We start from the raw sequence: 20444 nt of genomic DNA on the forward strand, positions 1-20444 counted from the left end.
AGTTTCGTAAATGAGCACAGAGAAAATGGTGTCCAGTTACAGACGCTCTGGCAAGATAGGTCTTGGCAGATAGCGCGGGCAGCAAGCTTGCTCGGGGACTCTGCCGTTCAGACTCTGCTAATGTTCTTGAGCTTCATTAATTGTCATCACATTTATTTCCCCCCCTGCGTTAAGACATTTTCCACGGTGCTGCACCGCCGCCGGGTCGCGAGCGCGTTTCTCAGGCCGCCTCTATTGTGGGTTTCCCAAACCCAAAGCTTTTCCTCCCAGTTAGGCCCCAGCCTGACAGTGTTGCACCAGTTTGTCTGAACTGGTGCAACCAAACTGAAACTCAGTTTGGATAACCAAAAAAGTCACAAATGGAGCTATTTTGATGACTGTATTTAAAAAAGAACCACGACATGCAACATATAATTTGGTTGCTATCATAATTAAGAGGTATTTACAAGAGCTCGCCAACCAGAAAACAGAATCTGTTGCTGTAAAATTCCTACGTGCTGTACAGAACAAAATGAACCGGGTTTAAAACCATGCCATTTGACCTTGCAAACCCTTACTCATGCAAGCAATCTCAATGAAATCCTTGGGATTATTTGCATGGAAATATACTCCTCAAGGAAGTTTAAGGAAAAAAGGGGGGAAAAAATGTAAGACAGTTTAAGTACAGGAGTTAGGGAGCTAGGAAAGAAAAAAAATACATTAGGAGAACGTAGTAACCCTTGGTCAATGTATTTAAGAATTAATAGCCTAAATTGTCTCCTTTGGTGTTCTCCAAGTTCCTTTTCAGCATAGAAATAAGCTCAAAGAGAAAGAAAACGTAACACATAGTTGATAAAAAGCAATTTTTAATTTTATCAAATTGATCTGTACAAAAGTTAGCATTGCTTAGTCAGAAGCTAGTGAAGAGAGCAGATAAGTAACAGCCAAAGTCTTTCAAACTTTATACAGAAAAATAGATTGCATAAAAAATGAGCTTTCTGTATCTTCCCCCACCCCCATGTCCCCAAAAGGAAATATGCAAAAAAATACTTTTAGAAAAAGAGTAGGAAACATAGAAAAGGTAAAAAGATGATAACCTCTGAAATGTGTTTTTAGATTTACAAAGTTTAAAGGCACAAGTTACCATAAAATAGATGGTTATTATATGCTCAGCATACAATGGAAAAAGTAGAAATATATCAATGAAATATTAGTCTAAAACTAAGTACCTAAACATTTTTTTTAGTGGAGAAGATTTTAGTTTCACAGCTTGATGGATGATATCTGGTCCCTAGAAGCCAAAATTAAAGCAGAAGTTGATAATTTCTCATTAAATTACATCTTTCTCTAAAGTAGTCCTGGTTCTGGAAGTGTACAAAGATTCTGCAATGCCTTAAATCCAATTTTAACATCTGACAGCAGGTAGCCAGAAAAATTTCTCATTGCCTGCTCCTTTTTGCAATCATTTTAGCCTCCGAATTTAATCAGTAGCGTCTGCAGCAAGCCCTTAGCATTGCATTCCCCCCTCGTTATTTTACATGCCCCTTTCATTTCCGTGTCCGTGACTGGCCCTGTGCGATGCCGAGATTCTTCCAGGCCCTCTCTAACACGACTGCTGCAGCGGTTCAAAACAAAAAAAAAACCCAAAAACCAAAGAAAATCTATAGACTCAATAACACCATTTTATTGTATCATCTCCACTATTTTTATGCTCCCTCCCCGCCCCATCTTTAAAATCTTTTAAAATTCTACTTTTTGCACAAAATTACTTCATTAATTAAAAGACAAAATAATACAGAACATAAATACATATTTAACAGATTAAAAAAAACACTTTTAAGCTTCCAAAAACAAAACAAAATGTTAATTACAGCCAAACCTTGCTTAGAAGAACTCTTGACTAAAAAAACGAACACTTCAGACATTTAATTGGTTGGTCCCAACAGACTCGTTTGTTCCCACCAGATTGTTACACGGAATAGCTGGATTTTCCTTTCTCCTACGAGTTGGTCCTAGTGAGTTCTTGCCCTCAAGGTTGGTCCGTTCCTCACATTGCAATAGACCCTTAAAGTCCTGTACGGCTTTTTTTTTCTCCCCCCCCTCCATTTTTGCACTTGTCAACTTTCAAGACGAGTAAGTTCAGTTCAGTCCTCACAGAGGAGTTGAATGGTTTTGTCCTTCATTTATTCAAAAGGAATTACTGGTCCTTTTTTATTTTTTTTTTTTCCTGTTTTATTCATTAAAGAAAAATAGAGCTCTGTCCTTTTGGAGAATCTCGAAGCAAGGGGACATCCAGTCGCAGCGAGCAGAGTTCCCAGTGGCTCAGGAGGCACTTCGGAAACGAACAGGGCCCTCCACCTTCCTCTTCTTCATTCCTTCATTAGTGCACGTTTCGGGGAAGACCGCGGGGAACCCAACGCACCCTTTAGGGCCTCGTCAGGGTGGTGTAGACCGGCTGGTCCCAGTTAGCGGTGGGGCTGTGGGCCGGCGGGATGGACAAGCCGTTCAGGATGGGCGTCGCGTAGGGGCGCCGCGACGAGTGGAAATACGGATACTGGTAGATGCTGGAGGCGTAGCCGGGGTAGGGGTTGTAGTAGTTGGAGCTCTGGAGGTCCGTGTAGTCGCACTGGGAGCTGGAGAAGGAGGCGGCGGCCGTGGCGGTGCTGGCGGTGGTGGCGCAGGCTTGGGCGCTGTAGGAGCCGTAGTCGGAGTGCGCGGGGGAGCCGTGGGACTGGTCGCTGTAGTGGCTGGGGCTGAGCTGCTCCGTCTTGATGTGCGGCCGCTGCTGGCCCGAGTCGGCCGCCGACGGCGAGGCCGAGGCCGAGCTCTTGTGAGTCCACACCTGGGCGGCCGCGCCGCTGCCCGGCGCCGAGTGCGAGTAGGAGGCGCCGTAGGAGCCGCCGGCGGCGCCGGCCGCGGCCCCGTGCTCGGCCGGCATGGCGGCGTGGCCGTTGAGCGGCAGGTACTGGTCGAACTCGTGCACGTCGAAGGTCTCCATGTTGTTGATGACCTCGCTGCTCAGCTCCGAGATGTCCACGTTGCTGAAGTCGATGTTCTGGCGGCCGCTCTCCACGAGGCGGCGGCCCTCGTGCTTCAGCTCCTGCTTGCCGCCGTGGTGCAAGTCGGTCTTGGGGGTGGTGGGCGGCGTGGGCGGCCCGTGGGTCTGGCCTGGGTGGGGAGCAAAGGAGAGCGAGGCCTCGTCAGCGCGGCCGCGCCAGCCCGCCGCCCGGCCCTCTGGGAGGCCGCAACGCGCGCACGTGCATTTCTCCTCCCTTACTGCGAGGGGCGAAGGGGGGATTTGAACCCACGGCCCCGCGGCGACCACGCCGGGCACCGAGCCCTCGTCCCAGGCTAAACCGCCTGCAAGAGGGACGGCGTGCACCGAGGAGGAGCTGGGGAACCGCGCGCCGGCCCGTCCGCCGTCGCTGGCCGGGGCGTCGCGGGAAGCCCGGCCGCCCAAGCTGGCTCTCGACGGGAAAGCGGGATTGGGTGGGATTTGGAGGGGCCCAGGGCAAAGTGAGCCCCGATTTCGGAGCGATAGCGAAGCCTCTCGGCAAGGGAAGGGGCTGGGAGCCCGCAGACGGCTCGGTAAGAGCACAGGCATGTCTGAAGTTACCGGACGTTAGCAATCCTCCTGGAATCTGTCAACACTCGCCTTTTGCCAATTCAAAGCTCTGCCGGGGAACCGGGAAGCTTTGGGGCGAAAGCCGCGGTCTCGCCCCCGGGACCTGCCCCCCGCGGCGCCGAGGATGTTAACCCCGATCCTCTCTCCACGCAGCGGGGAAGCCCTCAGCACTTTGGGGATCTCCTATCGCACCGCTGACTATCAGCGCTTATGAACTAAAACCGTAGCCACGTTCGTGGCCTGCTGAAAAAAAAAAAAAAAAAAAAATCGCGGCTCTCAGGACGACGACTCCAAGTTTTGCAAGGTCCCAACCCCACCACTTTTCGTGCACATGCATCCGGAGGGAGCAGCGAGCCCGTGCCCGCCGCAGGCTCGTTTCACAAACCAACCAGCCGGTAGCTCTTCTGCCGCCGGCCCCCTTACCTGCGTGGTCGCCGTGGTGGTGGGAATCTGCCATGCCTCCCAGGCCGCTGTCTGCCTTGTAGATCTGGGTGCCCGCGTGGTGGCTCAGCTCAGCTCCCGAGTCGGAATCGCTCTGCCCAGCTTTTACGCTTTTCCTCCTCCGTGGCTGGTATTTATAATCCGGGTGATCCTTTTTGTGCTGGACCCTGAGCCGCTCAGCTTCTTCCACAAAGGGACGTTTCTCATTTTCGCTTAACAAACTGGTTTGAGTTTTTTTTAAAAAAAAAAAAAAAAAAAAAAAAAAAGGGAAGAAAAATCCAAAGTTAAATGTCTTTTCCTTAGAAACTCTTGGTCTATTTTCAGACTTATCTCCCCACTTCCCGTGCACTGGCTTGGGCAAACAAAAAGCAAATTGCAAAATAAATTTGCTGTGACAAAAAAAGCAGCTAAGCCATACCACAAAAAAAGTATTAAAATATTAAAGAAGCATAAAAGAGATATCTACTATGGACACTGACAACAGGGAAAAACAAAATCCCTCCACTCAATTTTAAAAGCTACTTTTTATCCCTTTGCTAAACATTATTCCAGCGTTTGTCCCAGAAATGCCACCCCCTCACCATGACAAACAGCATTGCCCATTTCCAGCTTGCTTTGGTGCTTACAAGGAAGCTACAAAAGCAACAGTGATGGGATTATTTCTTTTAAAACTCTCCCACCCAGACTTCTCTTTGCAAACTCGAACCACAGCAGGAACACCGCCGGTCAGAGCGGGCAAGGGATGCGAGTTTGGGTACAGGCAGACGTGAGCGACGGCAGCACGCGGTAAGCGCGGCTCGCTGCGAGCCCTGGGAAGCAGGGCACGCTCAGGTGCAAAAGGCTCTGCACCGGGAGGTAGCACAGAGCATGTAAGCACACACATAAGGGAAATTGCAGAGCAGATTAAAATAAGTGCTAAAAAGCGGCTCGTTTGATTGCAAAGATTGTTTAGCGGCAAGCATGCCAGGAAAATACTTTTGTGCGGGGGGAGGGGGGAAAGAAAGAAGCAATAAAGCAAGCAGTTCCCCAGCAGCAGGGATGTGGGAAACCCTGGCCACGGGAGGAGAAGGTCCAAGGCTGCACGGCCCCGAGACGGAGTGGAGAAAACAGCGCGTGTCCCAAGCACCGGGACAGCATCGGGCCCGGGCCCGGCCGCCCCGCCGAGCCCGCTGCCGCTGCGGGCGCCTGCACGGGGGCTTTTCTGGAGCAGGGACCGGCCTGTCCTGTCGCACGGTGCCGACCGCACTCCGGGGGATTTCTGCACTTCAGTTTGAAACGGCTCAAGAAAACCCCGCGGGCAGGGAAAGAAGAGACAGATGCAAAAAAAAAAAAAAAGGGGGGGGGGCAAAAAAAAAGTGGTGGTGGGAGAATCCAGATGCGCCCCCCACCCCGCGGGGGCACCGCCGCTGCCCGCGGGGTCCCTGCGGGACCGGCCCCCGGCGCCGGACCCCCGCGCAAGCCCCGACGGCGGCGCGGAGCGGTGCGCGGAGCAGTGCGCGCCGCGGGACTCACCGCCACAGCTTGCCCAGCGTCTTGCTGAGCTCGGCGTTGTGCAGATGCGGGTACTGGTCGGCCAGTTTCCTGCGGGCGGCCTGCGCCCACACCATGAAGGCGTTCATGGGCCTCTTGACGTGGGGCTTGGCCTTGAGCGATCCGTTGCCCCGCACGGGCATGGGCACCAGGCTCCAGTCGTAGCCCTTGAGCACCTGCGAGACGGCGTCGCGGATGCAGGCGGGGAAGCGCTCGTCCACCTCGGCCGCGTCCACCTTGGCGCCCAGCGCGGCGGCGCCGGGCGGGCGCTGCGAGGGCGCCGCGGGCGCGCAGCCCAGGCCCTCGGAGCCGGCGGGGGACAGCGGCGAGTCCGAGTCCGAGTCCACGTGCGACATGGAGCTGGTGGTGCCCGCGGGGCTGCACGGGGGCTCCAGCGCTTTGTCGTGCTCCTCGGTCATGTTGAGCATTGGTGGCCGGGGAGGGGGGCAAAGGGGGGCCAGGCGGGGAGGGGGGAAGGGGCGAGACGGGGACGCGGGCAGCAGAAGCCCGAGCGCGAGACGGCGGCGGAGCAGCGCGGTGCTGCGCGCGGAGCCACGCACCGCTCCGGGCGGGCGCCGCCAAAAAAGCGAAATAGGAAAAAAAAATGAAAAGAAAAATAAAAAACAAAAAAAAAGGAAAGATCCCACAGACGCGTGGAAACCAGCCAGGAAAACTCTCTCCTCGCAGTGGCGGCGCGCCGCCGCCCGGGCTCCGCTCCGCTCCGCGCCCCGCGCCCGCCGCCCGGCCCGGCCCGGCCCGCCGCCGCCGCGCTCCACGTCCCGTGCGAAACGCGGCCCCTGGCAACAAGGGACTTTAAGGCGAGGGCGAGCGGCCCCGCCCCCGGCGCCGCTGCCCATTGGTGGGGAGGACGGGGCTCATTTCCATACAGGGCGGGGACTCTCCGGCCGCCCCGCCCCGCCCCCGGCGCCGCTGCCCATTGGTGGGGAGGGCTGGGCTCATTTCCATACGGGGCGGGGCCTCTTCGCCCGCTCCGTCCCGTCCCTCCGCGCCGCGCTCCTGCTGCCGCGGGCCGGGGGCTGCCGCCGCCGCGCAAGGGGCCGCCGGCAGCGCAGGGCAGGCCGGGCCGGGCCGGGCCGGGCCGGGGGCCGCTCTCGGGGTGCGCGGTGCCCCTCTCCAGCGCCCGCCGCGGGGCGGCTGCACGGAGGGGCGAGGGGCTTCTCCGCGCCGCGCCGCGGGGGCGGGCAGCGATCCCGGCGGTAGCGGGATGGGTTTTTACCCGCTCTGCAGTCGTGCGTGGGGGTCTCCGCGCCGCGGGGCAGCGGGCTGGGGGCTGGGGGCAAGCCCCTTCGCAAGCGCCGCTGCTCCGGACCGCCCCGGCGAGGAGGTGCGGAGCGGTGCCGGGCCCGCGGCCGCGGCTCCCGGGGCCGGCGGCGATGCTCGGGCGGGCCCTGCTCCGGGCGCAGCTGCGTTTCTTTCGAAAGCCTCTTCCCGCGGGGCGCGCAGGGCTCCGCGGGGCGCGCAGGGCTCGGTGCGAGGCACAGACACCGAGCTGCGGCGGCCGCCGGAGGCGCCCGGGGCTCCCGCGGCAGGGGCGGCCTGCGCCGCCCCCGGTGCCGGAACCCGCCGCCCCCGGTGCCGCCCGTGGCCCCGAGCGGCGCCCGGGAGCCGGCGCGGAGCTGCCGTGCGCTGCACCGGCCCCGCCGCTCCGCTGTGCGCGGCCGCGCAACACCCCAGCGCGTAATTTCCCCTACTTTTTCCAAACTGCGAATAACGGAGAAGAGCGGCGAATTGTTGGAAAACGTCGAAACGCGCCGCTCCGCTTCCCCGGGGCCGCCGGGCGTCCCCTCTCCTCCCGCTGCCCTGCAGCGCTTTCCTCTCCGACGGCAGCGGGCCGGCCCTGCGTGTCCGCGGCCGGGGAGCGGGTCCTAGCGCGGTGGCGGGGCCGAGCCCACGGGAGACGCCGCGGGACAGGAGAGAGTTGGGGAGCAGCTGGCCCTGGGGCCGAGGAAGGAAGCGGCGCCTCCGGGGGGCCCCGCGGCGCTTCGGGGTTTTTCTCCGCCAACTTCTCCCCTTGGAAAACGCGGCGGCGGCGGCTCCTCCGCGAGCGCCGGGTGCCGCGCGGCGAGCGATCCCCCTTCTTAAGAAAAATCTCCCTCTCTCGGCTTCATTCGCAGGGTTTCCCCTCGTCGAAGTGAGCCCTGTTTTCCAGCGTTTATTTGGAGCATTTGATTCTAATTATCCGCGGAATTCAACCTTCTAATTGTGCCTGGAAAAAAAAAAAAAAAAAAAAAACGCTAAAAATTCCAGTTTTATCTGCTGCTTCCCTCCCAACCTCCCCCCCCCCCACCGCAGCCCCACTACCCCCTGGAAACAGGGGGTCAAATACAAGATTTACAGAAAAATAATAGAAATCGTGCAAATGCTTCAAGCATTCCAGTGTTTAAAAAATAGCAGCAACACGATTTTTTTAGAGCATTTTATTTACTGCAACATATAATCATCTTGAAATAAAAAGTATGCTTTGAATTTAAGTGTAATACCAATTATATTTGTGTATGCTTGAATGTGTGTATGCCTACTATGGGAAAATGAATATACTCCAATAAAGTGCAAGGCATGATTTTGTTTTATTGAAAAAATTTATCATTTCCTTATTTGGGTAATTACTCTAGATTTCAGCCTTCAGCTTGCGGAGTCATCAAGTAAGTTGCATTTAGGCAGAGTCTTTTTTATTATTACTTTACAAAGTAAAATTTTAAACAAATATTGCATTTAAGACTCATGACATAGTACATATATATTGAACTTGCAAACGGGGAGTAACTGTACATCTCTTCCAGGGCCTGATCCAAAGCTGCATGAGCTTATGGAGGGTTTGACTCCATGGTTTCACAGTGCCATTAGATACTTGGCAGAACTTTTTTTCCTCAGTCAACAAATAAATAATGGACATTTCTATAAAGCCTCTCTTTCTAGGATCTCATAGCTTTTTGACAACTTCACATTACTGAATTTCTGTGAGTCAGACAATTTGTATTATGTACATCACAGAGATGGCTGAATCAAAGCAATAATGTACTGGTTTTGGTCCACCTTTTCAAAGACAGTCTCTCCCATGGAGCATCTTCAGAAGATTCAAGCTTCATTGCCTGGCTGAGGTTGAGACAGGATCTACAGGACACTCGAAGCTTGGGGCAAGCCCATGGAGGCAGCAATGGAAAAAAAAAAGCGGCCCTGTACTCTAATCTCTGCCTTCAGCTACAAGGCAAATTCCTGCAGTAAACATCCCCAGGAGAAGCAGGGATTAGATACCGTTCTTCTTCACTCTCAAGTGATGAGTGCTTTGTGCAGCTCCATAGCTTTGCCTGGGGCAGGGAATTGCTTCAGTTCCTCACCATTACAGGTCTATTTCCCAGCCCTCACACACGAATCCCTCCTCCTCAAATGCAAGTAGAAGGAAGACGATGCTGGAGTTGCTCCCTCTTACTCCAGAGACGGTACATGGAAGAGTTAGTACCTGGAGCCTGACTGAGCAGTTCACACCTCCTGCTTCACATCTGCTTATGCGATCTTGCACAAACCATTTCATGTCTCATGAGCTTCAGTTCTCAGCTGAGATGACGGAGAGGGCAGCATTGCCCTGCCCTGCTGACTGACTTGAGATGCGGATGGTTGTGAGAAGCTGAGGTGACACATGGAGAGGAGGGGGTGTAAGACACCACAGATGGGAACACTGGGGAACTTCAGTGGCTCCAGTTTCATGAGAAGTTCACTTCCCTGTGAAGTGGCATGAGACTACGCTGGGACAACGAAGGGATTCAGGCTGTGCTCTTTGACTTATGGGGTCTGAGGTTCAAATTTTATATGTCAGAGGAGTCAGTAAGGTGCTTGCTCAGGTTTGCACAGGAGTGGGCAAATGATAAGGCTGCAGGACATGTCTTGCAGTGATCCCAAATGATGTGTCCTCTAGGCTTGCCCTAATGCTTATCTGTCTCCATCCAAAGAAGTGATACTAGGATAGCAAAGCAGAAGAGCTGCAAAGTGAGGTAGGATGACACTATTAGCTGACTGGGGAGAAGACAGGCATCAGAAGGGGAAGAAGGACTCAAGAGGGGCTGAAGGATCAAGCACAGGTAAGCTATTGTATCAGTTCAGCAGCAGAAGAAAGTGAGAAAGTGGGAAGTTATTTTTCTCAATAATTTTGTTTGCCTGTGGGCTCTGGCTCATGCTGTGTCCTGGTTCACACCCCCTAGACTTCAGTAGGAGGAAGGGGCTTCTCCCTCACCATTCATGGCTTCTGAGGCCAAAGAAGAAAGACAGCAAAAAAAAAAAAAAGCAGAAACTCCCAAAAGCAGAGTGCTCTGTGAGGGAGTGATAGGATGACCCATGCCTCAGATTTCCCTACTTCTTGTCAGTGAGGTTACAATTTACATCTTGAGCCCCTGAGGACAGAAGACAGTATAAGTCATTCTTCCAACCACTGTTTCAGCAGTCTCGCAGTGCCTGGGAGGGCCAAGTTTTGGTACAGATCTGCTCTGCCCCGATTCTTTAAGGAAACCGGGCTCTTTCTCCTATTCCCATCTCAGCTGCAGTACAGTCAGCATCATTTCTTCCAGGGAGATTGCCACAGATCTGAAGGGAGGCTGGTGCTGTGAATCCTGCTATAAATTTTGCTCTCCAACAAACCACAGCAGACCACAGACCCCAGGGGATGCAGATGGCAAGGTACTGTTCCCTGGCCTGCTGCAGGGCAGAGTTGGACATCAGCGTTTCCAGGGAAAAAGATGGAGATTCAGGAAGGAAACTCAGATTCCCTTTACCCCCAGAATTACCATGAGATGGAGGTGCCCCGACCTCCTGTCCTGGTTCGTTCTGCAGGAACACGCACGTGTGTGCACTGGCCTTAAGGAGGACAGAGCCCAACTAATGCTGGAGAGGGGACATTTCCTCTCCAGTGTAAGACAGGGAAGTCATTTTTAGAGCATGAAAGCACACAGGCACATTGCACACGACCAGGTACATGATGCAGGTTTCCTGCAGCATGCGCACGTATTGCATTCCCTCCCTGGCTGGGCGGATGCAAAACCCAAAGGTGGGCTGTATCGCCAAAGGCTTAATCTGATCAAGTGGTGAAGTTATCATTTTTCAAAAATTGGCTGCCTTTGAACTGTGAGCTGATTTTACATGGGAATTTCAAAGAGCAAATAGAAACAGCCTTACAGGGAGGAAAAAAACCCACCTCTGATCAGATAAGCATAACCTATGCGTCGTGTTAAAATAAGCCTCTGCCATCTGCAGGATTAATGCTTTGCCCAGAGGATAGAGCAGTTCAGCAGCAGCACAGAGATTTCTGTGAAACAATGTACAACCCTTTTTGAGAAAGCTACCGATTTCTAACAGGAAGAAAAAGAACCGTGGTAATTTTCAATTATTTTCAATTAAAATAGCAGCAGAAGAGCCAAGAGCTTTGATCCCCAGAGTGACTGTAACACTGGGTCCAATTCCACGCTGTGTGCTTGTGAAGCTGTAGCTCATACAATTTTATGACTAAATTTAGAGCTTAGCTGCTTGCAGATCATCCATTTAAGTCCAAAACCTGTCATCCATACACACGAGATGAACCTTGTTGCTCCGGTTGATTCTGAAATCCACAGAACCATCTCAGGAGCAAGATCCACTCAGAGGAGTAAGGATGACAGAATCTATTTGCAAATTTTAATAACGCATCGGAAATCTAGTCCTAGGCTTTTCCCATGCTGAGCTGTGCTCTCAAAATCTTTGCTGTCACCTGCACAGCAGGAATGCAAAATTACTGTATGTTCCCTCCTGTTTCTGGACAGGAATAGTTTGGCAGCTGTAGGACAACCATGATGCAGGAACACGTCCCCCAGCAGCTCTTTTCCAACCCCTGAACATTTAACTTGGCATTGGTACAAGAAATGCTGCACACCTGCACTGGGCAGGACTCTGCTGACCTCTCTCCTGCTTGAAAGGCACATGGCGAGGATTGCACAGGATTCTTAAGCCCTTTTGCAGGTTTGACCATTGCAGGAGATATTAGTGAAAAAAGGTCATTTATTTTTAGAAAGTTCTGATTTCCGTGTGAGTCAATGGCAGTGAAAGGTTCATGAAAATCTTTACATGTTACATTTGGCCCGGAAAGGATTTTCTGCAAAAATGCAATAAAATAAGCCCTTACTAACAAATGCTTTTTATAATTATTGATCGTTTAATATCCCAGCTGAAAAAAAAAATAAAAATGCAGAACAAACTATAGTTATTTGGCAGCTTTCACAGCCTGAACTTGTACACTGTGGTGCTGGCACCCAAAAAAAACAGAGGCAAAAGGGATTACAAAGCTGGCAGGGACAGCCTCCTCTTTCAGTGTTGGAAAAAGTGTATAGGTAAAGACGAGAAACAGTGGAAAAGATATTTAAATGTGTTATTTCCACTCAAATATTCTAAGATGTTAGCAGTGACACAAGAGAATTTGCTTTTGAGACATGTATGACACATACAGGTATCACACTTCTAAGGTCAAACATTTGCTCTGACCTCCTGCACGACACAGGCCTGGCCACTTTTTTTTTTCAAAATAACAGCCACAGCTCTATTAATAACCATTGCTGTAATTATGAATGCTGTGTCCTGTGCTAATGCATAGGAACCCTTCTCCTGAATCAGCACCCCTTCATTTTAGATGGAGGAGCAAAAAGGGTAATGCTTCCTCCAAAAATCCTTCTCAGTCTTAATCCTGCTAACCATGAAGTTAAAGATCAGAATTCCATAGGGAACATCAGAGATTTTGGTGGAAAAATATTATTATGGCTGGAAAATTCTTAAATAGTAGAAGGACTTTCCCATATTCTTTGTGAGACCCCCATCTCTCATCTAGCAAACACAGCTGAGCGTTCAGTGAGATTGTGTATAACTATTATATATAATTGAATGTATGTTTTCTTTAGAGAAGCCTCCAAATGTTAGTGCTGCTTTACAAAATAGTCATTTCTGCACACATTCGCTGTCTCTGTTTTATTTAAACCCAATTCCTGGCAGCAAGAGGGGCAAAAGACTAGACCTGAATGAACACAGAGTAATTTAGGGTGCCAGGGACAGCAGGGGTTGAGGTGCTAGTGGGGACAGCTGCTGGATGCTGTGACAGTAAATGCTTGTTTTGCTGTCACTTTTGCAGCTGTTTGGAACACAGCAAAATAGGGTCGGGCATGGGGGCGGGGGGACGTGGCAACTTGTATTTTGCTGAATGAAGATTGGCATCAATGATGTCTTAGCGCTGGCCCTGCAAGCCCGATGTTTATGAATCACTTTTCCTTTGAGATTTCAGACACAGAGCCTTGCTCTTAAATATCTTGTTTTGTTACTCACTTGTTTTTTACGTAGTCTTCTTTTATAATACCTTAATTAGAAAAGAAGGCATGTGAGCAAAAAGCAGAACATGGTATTTAAAAGCTGACAGTAAGTAAATGAGCAGAAAACCGAACACAGATGACACTTGCATGAAACCATCTACGAGCATGCACTCAGAGAATATAGAAAGACGGTAACCGAATGTTCTAATCTATCATTTTGTTAAATGTTTTCCTTTATAGCCTGATCCATCTCCCAGTAAAGCTAAAGGAAAGGTTTTTATTGCCTTTTATGAGAGTTGGATCAGTCTTTTAGAGTAACATTTTTATACAATTTAATATACTTAAAACTTTGCAGCTCATATTGTTGAAAGGTGCTGTTGACACAAGCTGTCCCCTGAGTTCAGCTTGGTTTAGTTCGGTGTTCATTCATGCTACTGTCCCAACCTGCGTAGCTGGAGATTTCAGAGGGATCTTTTGCAATGAAAACCGATTGAGTTCAATGTTCCCCTCCAAGTCCAATTATTCTTTTTTTGCAGAATCTTTTGACTAAATCCTCCACTTTTCCTCAGTAATTTCCTTAGTTATCCAGTTTGTTTTACAGACACTTACATTTAATGTGGAATTTGCTGTAAAAGTTTCATAAAGACCTCACAAAGGAAATCATTAGTTTACATCAATTTATCTAGCCAAACCGTGTAGCTAATCCAAAGGGAAAGGGAAAATCTAATATATCAGAGGCCTTTAACAAATAGGTTATTTTTCTTTCCCTATACAATGCACCATTATGTACTTTTTTTTCTAATGAGAACAATGCAAGCAGCAGCGATGGGAAACCAGAAAAACAAAAGAGGCATTTATAGGGAGCTGGTTTACAGTCTGAAAAGCACTGAATAACCTTACACCTGATAACAGATACTTTCTCAGAGACCATCGAACAATTTAACACCGCGGTATATACTTAGAGAGGACAGAGAACACAGCTCCAAACCCATCAATTACGACTGCTGAGCCTCGGAACGTTATATTAAAACTTTTTTTTTTTCCCCTTAAAAAAAGTGATATATAGAAACTCAAGCGTTTTGGGACACGGCACAGCACGGCTCGTCTCTGGCGCCGTTTGGCGGGTGCCAAACGGGCACCGAGGCGGAGGGACGGCGGCGGCGGCGCCCAGGCCCGGCTGCCTTCGCCCCCGCCGCAGGACGAGGCACAGGGACATTCACTCCTTTCCGATTCGCTTTGAGGCCTGCCGCTTTCACAGCGTTTCCGAGAGCTCGTTCTGTACACAAATAAATAAATAACTGAATAAACAAACAAACAAACGGCTCTTTCTCCTCACAGAGACGCCGCCGATCGGGCCCCGGCGCCCAACCGCCCGTCTCTGACACGGACGCACCTGTAGCCGCTTTGGGCGCCTCCATTTTGTCACGGGAACGGCCCTGCCCTGCCCCGCCGGGCGGCTCCCCGCGGCCGCGGCCCCGGCCCCGGCCCCCCGCGCCTCCCCGCGGCCCCGGCCCCGGGCGGGGGACGCGCCGCCCCGCGCATGCTCGCTGCCGCCCCCGACATGGCGGCGCCCAGCGCGGCGCTGAGGCAGCGGCCGGCGCGGCGCGGCGCCCCCGAGGCAGCGGCGGCGGGGCCGGAGCCGGGGCCGAAGCCGGGTGGCGGCGGCGGCGGCGGCGAAGCCGGCCCGCCGCTGCCGCCCGGCACCTTCTGGCTCACCCGCATCGCGCTGCTGCGCGCCACGGCGCTGCTTTACCGTGAGTCCCCGCCGCCCGCTTTCTTCCTCCTGTGGGATGGGGGAGGAGGGAGCCGCGGGCCCCCCCAGCCGCGGCCCCGGGGCAGCGGCGCCCGGGGGGCCCGCCGAGGCCCTCAGTGCCCCCCGCCATCGCCTCGGGGCCGGGCCGCGGGGACGCGGCCGGGAGCGGGCACGTGTGCGCCGAGGCAGCCGGCGGCCTGCGCGACGCCGGGCCGCCCGCGCCCGCCCGGGGCCGGGGAGGCGTAGCGGGCCGGGCCGCGCTCGGAGCCGGCGCTGCTTTCCCTCCGGGGTCCCTTTCCGCCCGCAGCAGAGGGGCTCCCCGGCCTGCGAGACGCCAGCGCCGGTCCGAGGCCTCCGTCGTGGGCGGAGGCGGCGAGGCCCCAGCGCTGGCGCTCCCTTTAACCCCGAACCGATTAACGGTGGGGCCAGTTCCCAGCCTCGGCTCGCTCTCGTTTTGGCGAGGAAACGCTGCGAGCGGTGCTCGGAGCCCACTGGTGTCCCGCTCAAAAAACATTCACGGCGAAACTTGAACTGACGTGTAGCACGCGACGCTACAAATTCTAAACTTGCCCCAGATTTGTCCACAAAATCGTTAGGATTTGTAGGCTGCCAGGCTGCTTAGGTTATTTTGCATCAAAACCATGCAGAAGTAGTAGTTTTGTATGGTTTTGACACGTGCTCTGTTTCTAGTTTGGTTTCGGCTCTCGGAGAAATGCGGGGTTATGACTCTTTCAGTCAAAATGAAAGCGATTCTGCTATTCCCCCGTGTGTAAATCCAGACTGCCGAGTTTCCCGTGGCTCAGTTTGCTGTTTCCTTATGAAAACCTGATTAGCGTTCTCCACTGTGTGTTCTGGGGAGGCTGCTGCTTTCCAGTCACTGACAGGGGGTTGTAGACATACTGTGCCCTGAACTGAGTGCTGCCTGGTTCTGCGGCACTGTAAAGAAGCTTCTTTAGGCTGGGCACTCAAAAGAGTTTCAGGGGCAGCACATGGGGATAGAAGATGCAAAACCCAATCAAACAGGAGATAAATGTAGTGGATAGCGGAGCTTATGATGCCGCAGGAGGTAGGGAGAGATCTGCAGTAGAAAAAACTAGTTCAGATGCTTTGTGGTGTGAGGCCAGGAGGGTGGTTCAGACTCAGCAGTTGCATCAGGGAGAGAAAGGGTGAGATAACAAGTCATCAGGTCTGTAGGATGGTGGTGTGTTAGATAGAAAGGGACCAGGTGGTCCCACTCAGCAGGTGAGTGGGAGGCTTGATTCAGGTCTACAAGAGCAGTACCAGGTGAGGGAGAGGAGGCATCAAATCCTAAGGTCATGTGAGTTACAGCAGGGAAATAACTGAACTTTACGGGCTGCCTGAGGAAGAGAGAAAGAGCATGCATAAGCCAGAAGATGAAACTGAAATGGCAGGCTGGTGAGTGGATGCATGGTGACAGCCAAGAGAGGGAGAAGAACTGGATTCAGCACTCTTCCAAAGAGGAGACTGAAATGGGAACACCTGGAAATGGCAGATGGAGTGGGGAAGTCCAGACATGCTTCCATGGTTTGCAATGGGGAAACTGTTTTGAGAGAGGTATCTGCAGAAGAAGGGCTTTGGGTATCAGAGGCTGGAAGGAGCAGGGTGGAAAGGTGGTTTTAATCTTAATCATGGAAGGAGTATCAGAGAAGAAAAGTTCACCTGCTTCTTAGGTAACTGCTGTTTGATTGCAATCAGGTAACAGTGATTTCAGCTGTTTGTATTGGTTGTGTAAGAGCCAAGTGAGCCTAAGCCAGAAATCTGGCCTTGATTTGAGACAGGTCAAATTCCAGTTGTGACCGTCGCTTCCAGTAGTGTCGGGGCTCCAGCTCTGATCCCAGCATGGAGGAGATGCTGCGCAGCCTACAACCAATGAGCTTGTAGAGGGGAAACTAACTGGCATCTCTTTGAGACAGAGAGATTGTAAACAGGCAGATTCCTAGCTCCTGCCAGAAGCCTGTCAAAGGCTGCAAAGCCCTGACACGGCTGTTAGGGTGGGATGCTCTCGAGGGAAGGTAGGTTGCCTTTTGATCTCCTTTGTGAGCCTGAGTTTAAAACCAGCAGAAAACAATTTTAAGGCTCTGTGCCAAACAACTTGTCAGGCCTCTTTTCTGAGGATGGAACCATTTACTTTGTCAGATCTTTTTTTTTTTTTTTTTTTCCCCAGCCGTGGCTATTCTGCACACACCAAGTCTCAGACTTGCTGAGGAAACAGTTGATGCCGTTGTGACAGTTTGGCATTCCTCAGTCGTGGGATGTTTTTCCCCCTTCTTTCATTTCACCCTTTTAAACATAATCCTTTCGTTCCTGCTGTGTTAAGAAACAAATCCTCTGGGGAGACTGCTTGCTAAAATATGAAGGAAAGTGGTCACTCCCTGACAGTTACAGCTCCTACCTTTTCATGCAGCTGTGTGAATTGAAAGCTCCTTTCCCCTTGTGAGTGGAAGGGGAGGGATGGGAGAGTGAAAGACCCTCCTGGATTAGCAGAGAAGAAGCATAATATGGGGTGTGTAGTGATGTTGGGATTAGGGACAGAATTGCAAAGCGTGATTTAGAAGCCTGTCACCTCCTTTCCTCCCTGCTGTTGCAGTCCTCTTTTATTGCTGGATGTCAGTCCAGGAGATGCTTTCCTGCTGGATCTTTGTCTCTGGAAGGAGGTCATACAGAGCAAGGCAGGTGTGAGGTGCCCTGCTTGGACCCCTCCTTTCTCGCCCACCCCTGTTTGATGATAACAGCTCTCCCCTTCTATTCTTAGAAGGGGGTTTCCAGAAGCAGCTAAGGCCTGGGAAGTCCCTGGCAAAGTGACTATTGTCTGAGAAGCAGGTTAGAGATGGAAAAGTGTGAAATGATCTGTGGAGCCCAGTGGTCAAACCCCCGTGCTGCTTGCAGGAATGGGAAGGAAGAGGAAGATGAGTCTGAGCTGAAAACAATCCGGGAGGCTTCCCCTTTGCGTTAGGGCTGTGCCAACGAGGTTGTCTTGGCTGAGTGTTAAGGTGAATGAAGATATGCATTTTCAGTACATTTCTATTTTTAATAGTAACTAGTGTGGTGTAGTTGCAAATTAGGTGATGCTGAGGTGGTTATAACTGACAGAACTCTGGGGTGTTGTCGGATCCAGGGCCCCCTCTCCACTGAGGTCTTCTCACTTCAAGTAAATGTGGGCAAACCAAGTGGTGAAACACTTTCAGAACAGGAGATAAGTGTAAGGTAAAACAGAATACAGCCTAGACTTTGGTGCAGACAATGTTTATGTAGGTTTTACTCTGTGCACTGCTGACCAGACCCCTCTCTCTGTTTCTATAGAGCCATTTTCATACATACTGGTATGCTAGTTAGAGAATTGTTTTAGAGACTTCTACTGTCGCTCAGTGGCTAATTGCAATCTCTAATATAGTAACCTGGGGAAAGGGAGACTTGCAGTTTTGAGGGCCTTTCGTCCTGGTCTTGAAGTGTATGTTTGTTCTTTATCATAGTGATTACCATTTTGTAAATACAGAAAAAATATGTCTTTTTGGAAGTGCTGTTGCAGGTAAATAGGTTATTGCTAGTCCCAAAGCTCTTTACAACAAATGTGCATTATTTGATCTGTTTGCTTTCCTTCTAGATCATTTTTGAGAAGTGCGCTTTCTGGATAATTAGTTGAACTTCTACATCTGGAATCTGATGGCAGTAAATAAATACCACACTTGCCAATTTCATCCATGCTTCATGGAGTGCTTTGAAATAAATACTATTATGTAAATCCAGTTTATCTTCCTTCTCCCTTTGTATTGTTTAACAGTAGTATTTTCTTTCCCCAGAGCTAGGACTATGGGAGGTTCAGGCTGCTACTTCCGAATTCTGAAATCTAAAGCCTTCTCATGGGAGTTTGACTTCCTGTAGGTTCCTGACTCTCCCCTTGTGTCCTTCCTCCTCTTTTTTCCTTTGCTGTCTCCCCTGCTTTGCCTCTTCTTTTGCCTTAAAAGGCTCACAGTAGCTTTCAGACTGCTGCCTAGTCAGGGTTATAGTGTATCTTCTGACATTTTCGTTCTCCCGTGAAAGGTTTTCATTTCAGCGTGGTGCTTGTTAGCGAGTCTGCAAAACAAAGGCAGTATGTTAGCGCTGTGTCCTCCTAGCATGCCGCATGCCCCCCGTTTCACTCTGCGAGAAAGCTGTGCAAGTGAGACAGAAGTGTGTTTGGTACTGAACAAAGCACTTCCACTGCAGGAAGATAAGTTAATAGTAAGCGCTGATAGTTTCAGGGAAGTGGTAAGAAGAACGGAGAGGGAGAGAATCTGTCTCCCTGTCTGCCACTTGGCTGGATTTGGTTTGGCTAGAGGGAGCTTTTCAATGTCCTGTAAGTTGGGCTGCCATGACCCTGGTCCTGTGGTGGAATTTCTTAGCAGTGCCCCAGCCCAACCTTTTGTATTTGCTTTCATGCTCTTTCAAACAGAGACAATGAGGAGATAAGCGGGAGATAAGCACTTAAACCCCAAACACATCCACCCAAATGGATCCACCTCAATTTTGGCCCTACATTAGCTTGCCAGCATCCAGCATAGGGCCTTTTTTTGAATGCCTTGTTGGGTCAAAGGTGCGCTTGATACATGGCTCCAGGCAGAGTTTGTATTGTGTGTGCAAAATGTAGTTTGGTTTTCATGCCGAGTTCTGTGCTCTTGGTTCATTTCTTCTCCTGGTTTGAGCTTCAAGTAAAAGTTAAGACTTTTTCTAATGGGTGGGGGGGGGGGGGGAGCGAGCCATATGACCGGAAAGTTTGGGATTTCACATCTTTAAATCTTTACAGCATAAAGAATGAGATTCTCTCATTTTTTTTACCATGACAGGCCGAGCCTGGGCTGGGGGAAAGGAACTGAGGTGACAGGACAATGTGGATGGAGCAAATCATTTCGGATGAGTGATTCTTGTGTTGCATGCTCCAGTTGTGCTTATTGGTAGCATGTGGGTTTGAACAAGAAATGGATTCAGTTTGTAGGGAGGGAGGAGGTTGAGGAGGGGGGAGAACGTGGAGGGGGGAGCTACTGTACTTTTCCATTAAAGCACCTTCTGAGGTGAGAATAAGTAGTGAAGGTCTATTAGCAGTTGATGACAATTTACATGTATTACTTATGTAAAGCTCAGCTCCCATCAGGTAGAGGAGCGTGTTCCCATGTGAGCTGTCAAAGGTTCTGCCTGTCTGTTGAGTAGGAGGGAGCATGGGAGTTGCTGAAGTTGAATTTTTCAATCTGCAAAGGAGTGAATCGTCTGAAGAACAGCAAAGTGCTTCAAGTGGGAAGAGAAGAGATGGGATGGGCTGAAGACATCCACATCCAGGAATTTTTTTTTTTTTTTTTTTTTTTTTTAAAAGGTCAGACAATGAGAAAATAAGCAAAGCGATGGGGAAAAAATAGCAGATTTTTATGCCAGGAGCAAAGACTTTCTGAGATATTTCCATGTGTGCTGGGAGTCCACAGATGATGTCCCTGCACTAGGAGCCTGCAGCAGTGGGCTCACCCCTGTCCTCACATAGTTTCTCTCAGTGAGGTAGGAAAGGATAGCTATGGGAGAACTTCAGGTTCTGCATCCTCATTGGAAAAGCATTTTCTGATTTTTGAAAAAGCTTCCTTCTCAATGCTTCTTATGCTTTGTTTTTATAAGATAATACCAGAAAGTGACAGCCAGCACAGTCTGAGGGGTCTGGCCTGTTAAAGGTATGAGCCTCTGGATCAGGCTTTTGTTGACTTGCCCCATCCTGCGTGTCTGTGCTGGTGGGGCATGTGCCACAGGAGCTCTG

At 51.1% G+C, this 20444-nt stretch overlaps 2 protein-coding genes and 1 long non-coding RNA gene across 4 annotated transcripts in view; 1 reads left to right on the forward strand and 2 right to left on the reverse strand.

Moving 5' to 3' along the window:
* Positions 1-869: 869 nt before the first annotated feature.
* On the reverse strand, positions 870-6238 carry SOX8 (SRY-box transcription factor 8). The gene is made up of 3 exons (XM_062588076.1): positions 5558-6238; positions 4028-4266; positions 870-3147 (listed from the first exon to the last, which is right to left on the reverse strand). Exons 1-3 carry the CDS (start codon positions 6001-6003, stop codon positions 2405-2407), a joined length of 1428 nt encoding a protein of 475 aa, XP_062444060.1. The 5' UTR covers positions 6004-6238; the 3' UTR covers positions 870-2404.
* Positions 6239-13566: 7328 nt separating this feature from the next.
* Positions 13567-14389, reverse strand: LOC134147490 (uncharacterized). The gene is made up of 2 exons (XR_009960016.1): positions 14297-14389; positions 13567-14179 (listed from the first exon to the last, which is right to left on the reverse strand). It is a non-coding gene; the product is annotated as an uncharacterized LOC134147490 (long non-coding RNA).
* A 155-nt stretch (positions 14390-14544) lies between these two features.
* Positions 14545-20444, forward strand: part of LMF1 (lipase maturation factor 1) — a 247098-nt gene continuing 241198 nt past the window's right edge. For both annotated transcript variants that reach the window (XM_062588096.1, XM_062588095.1), the window contains exon 1: positions 14545-14657. The gene's annotated coding sequence lies outside the window, so the exon portion shown is untranslated. The remainder of the gene's footprint in view (positions 14658-20444) is intronic.

Source organism: Rhea pennata, chromosome 15 (assembly GCF_028389875.1).
Source record: "Rhea pennata isolate bPtePen1 chromosome 15, bPtePen1.pri, whole genome shotgun sequence".
In the NCBI taxonomy this organism is placed as follows: Eukaryota; Metazoa; Chordata; class Aves; order Rheiformes; family Rheidae; genus Rhea; species Rhea pennata.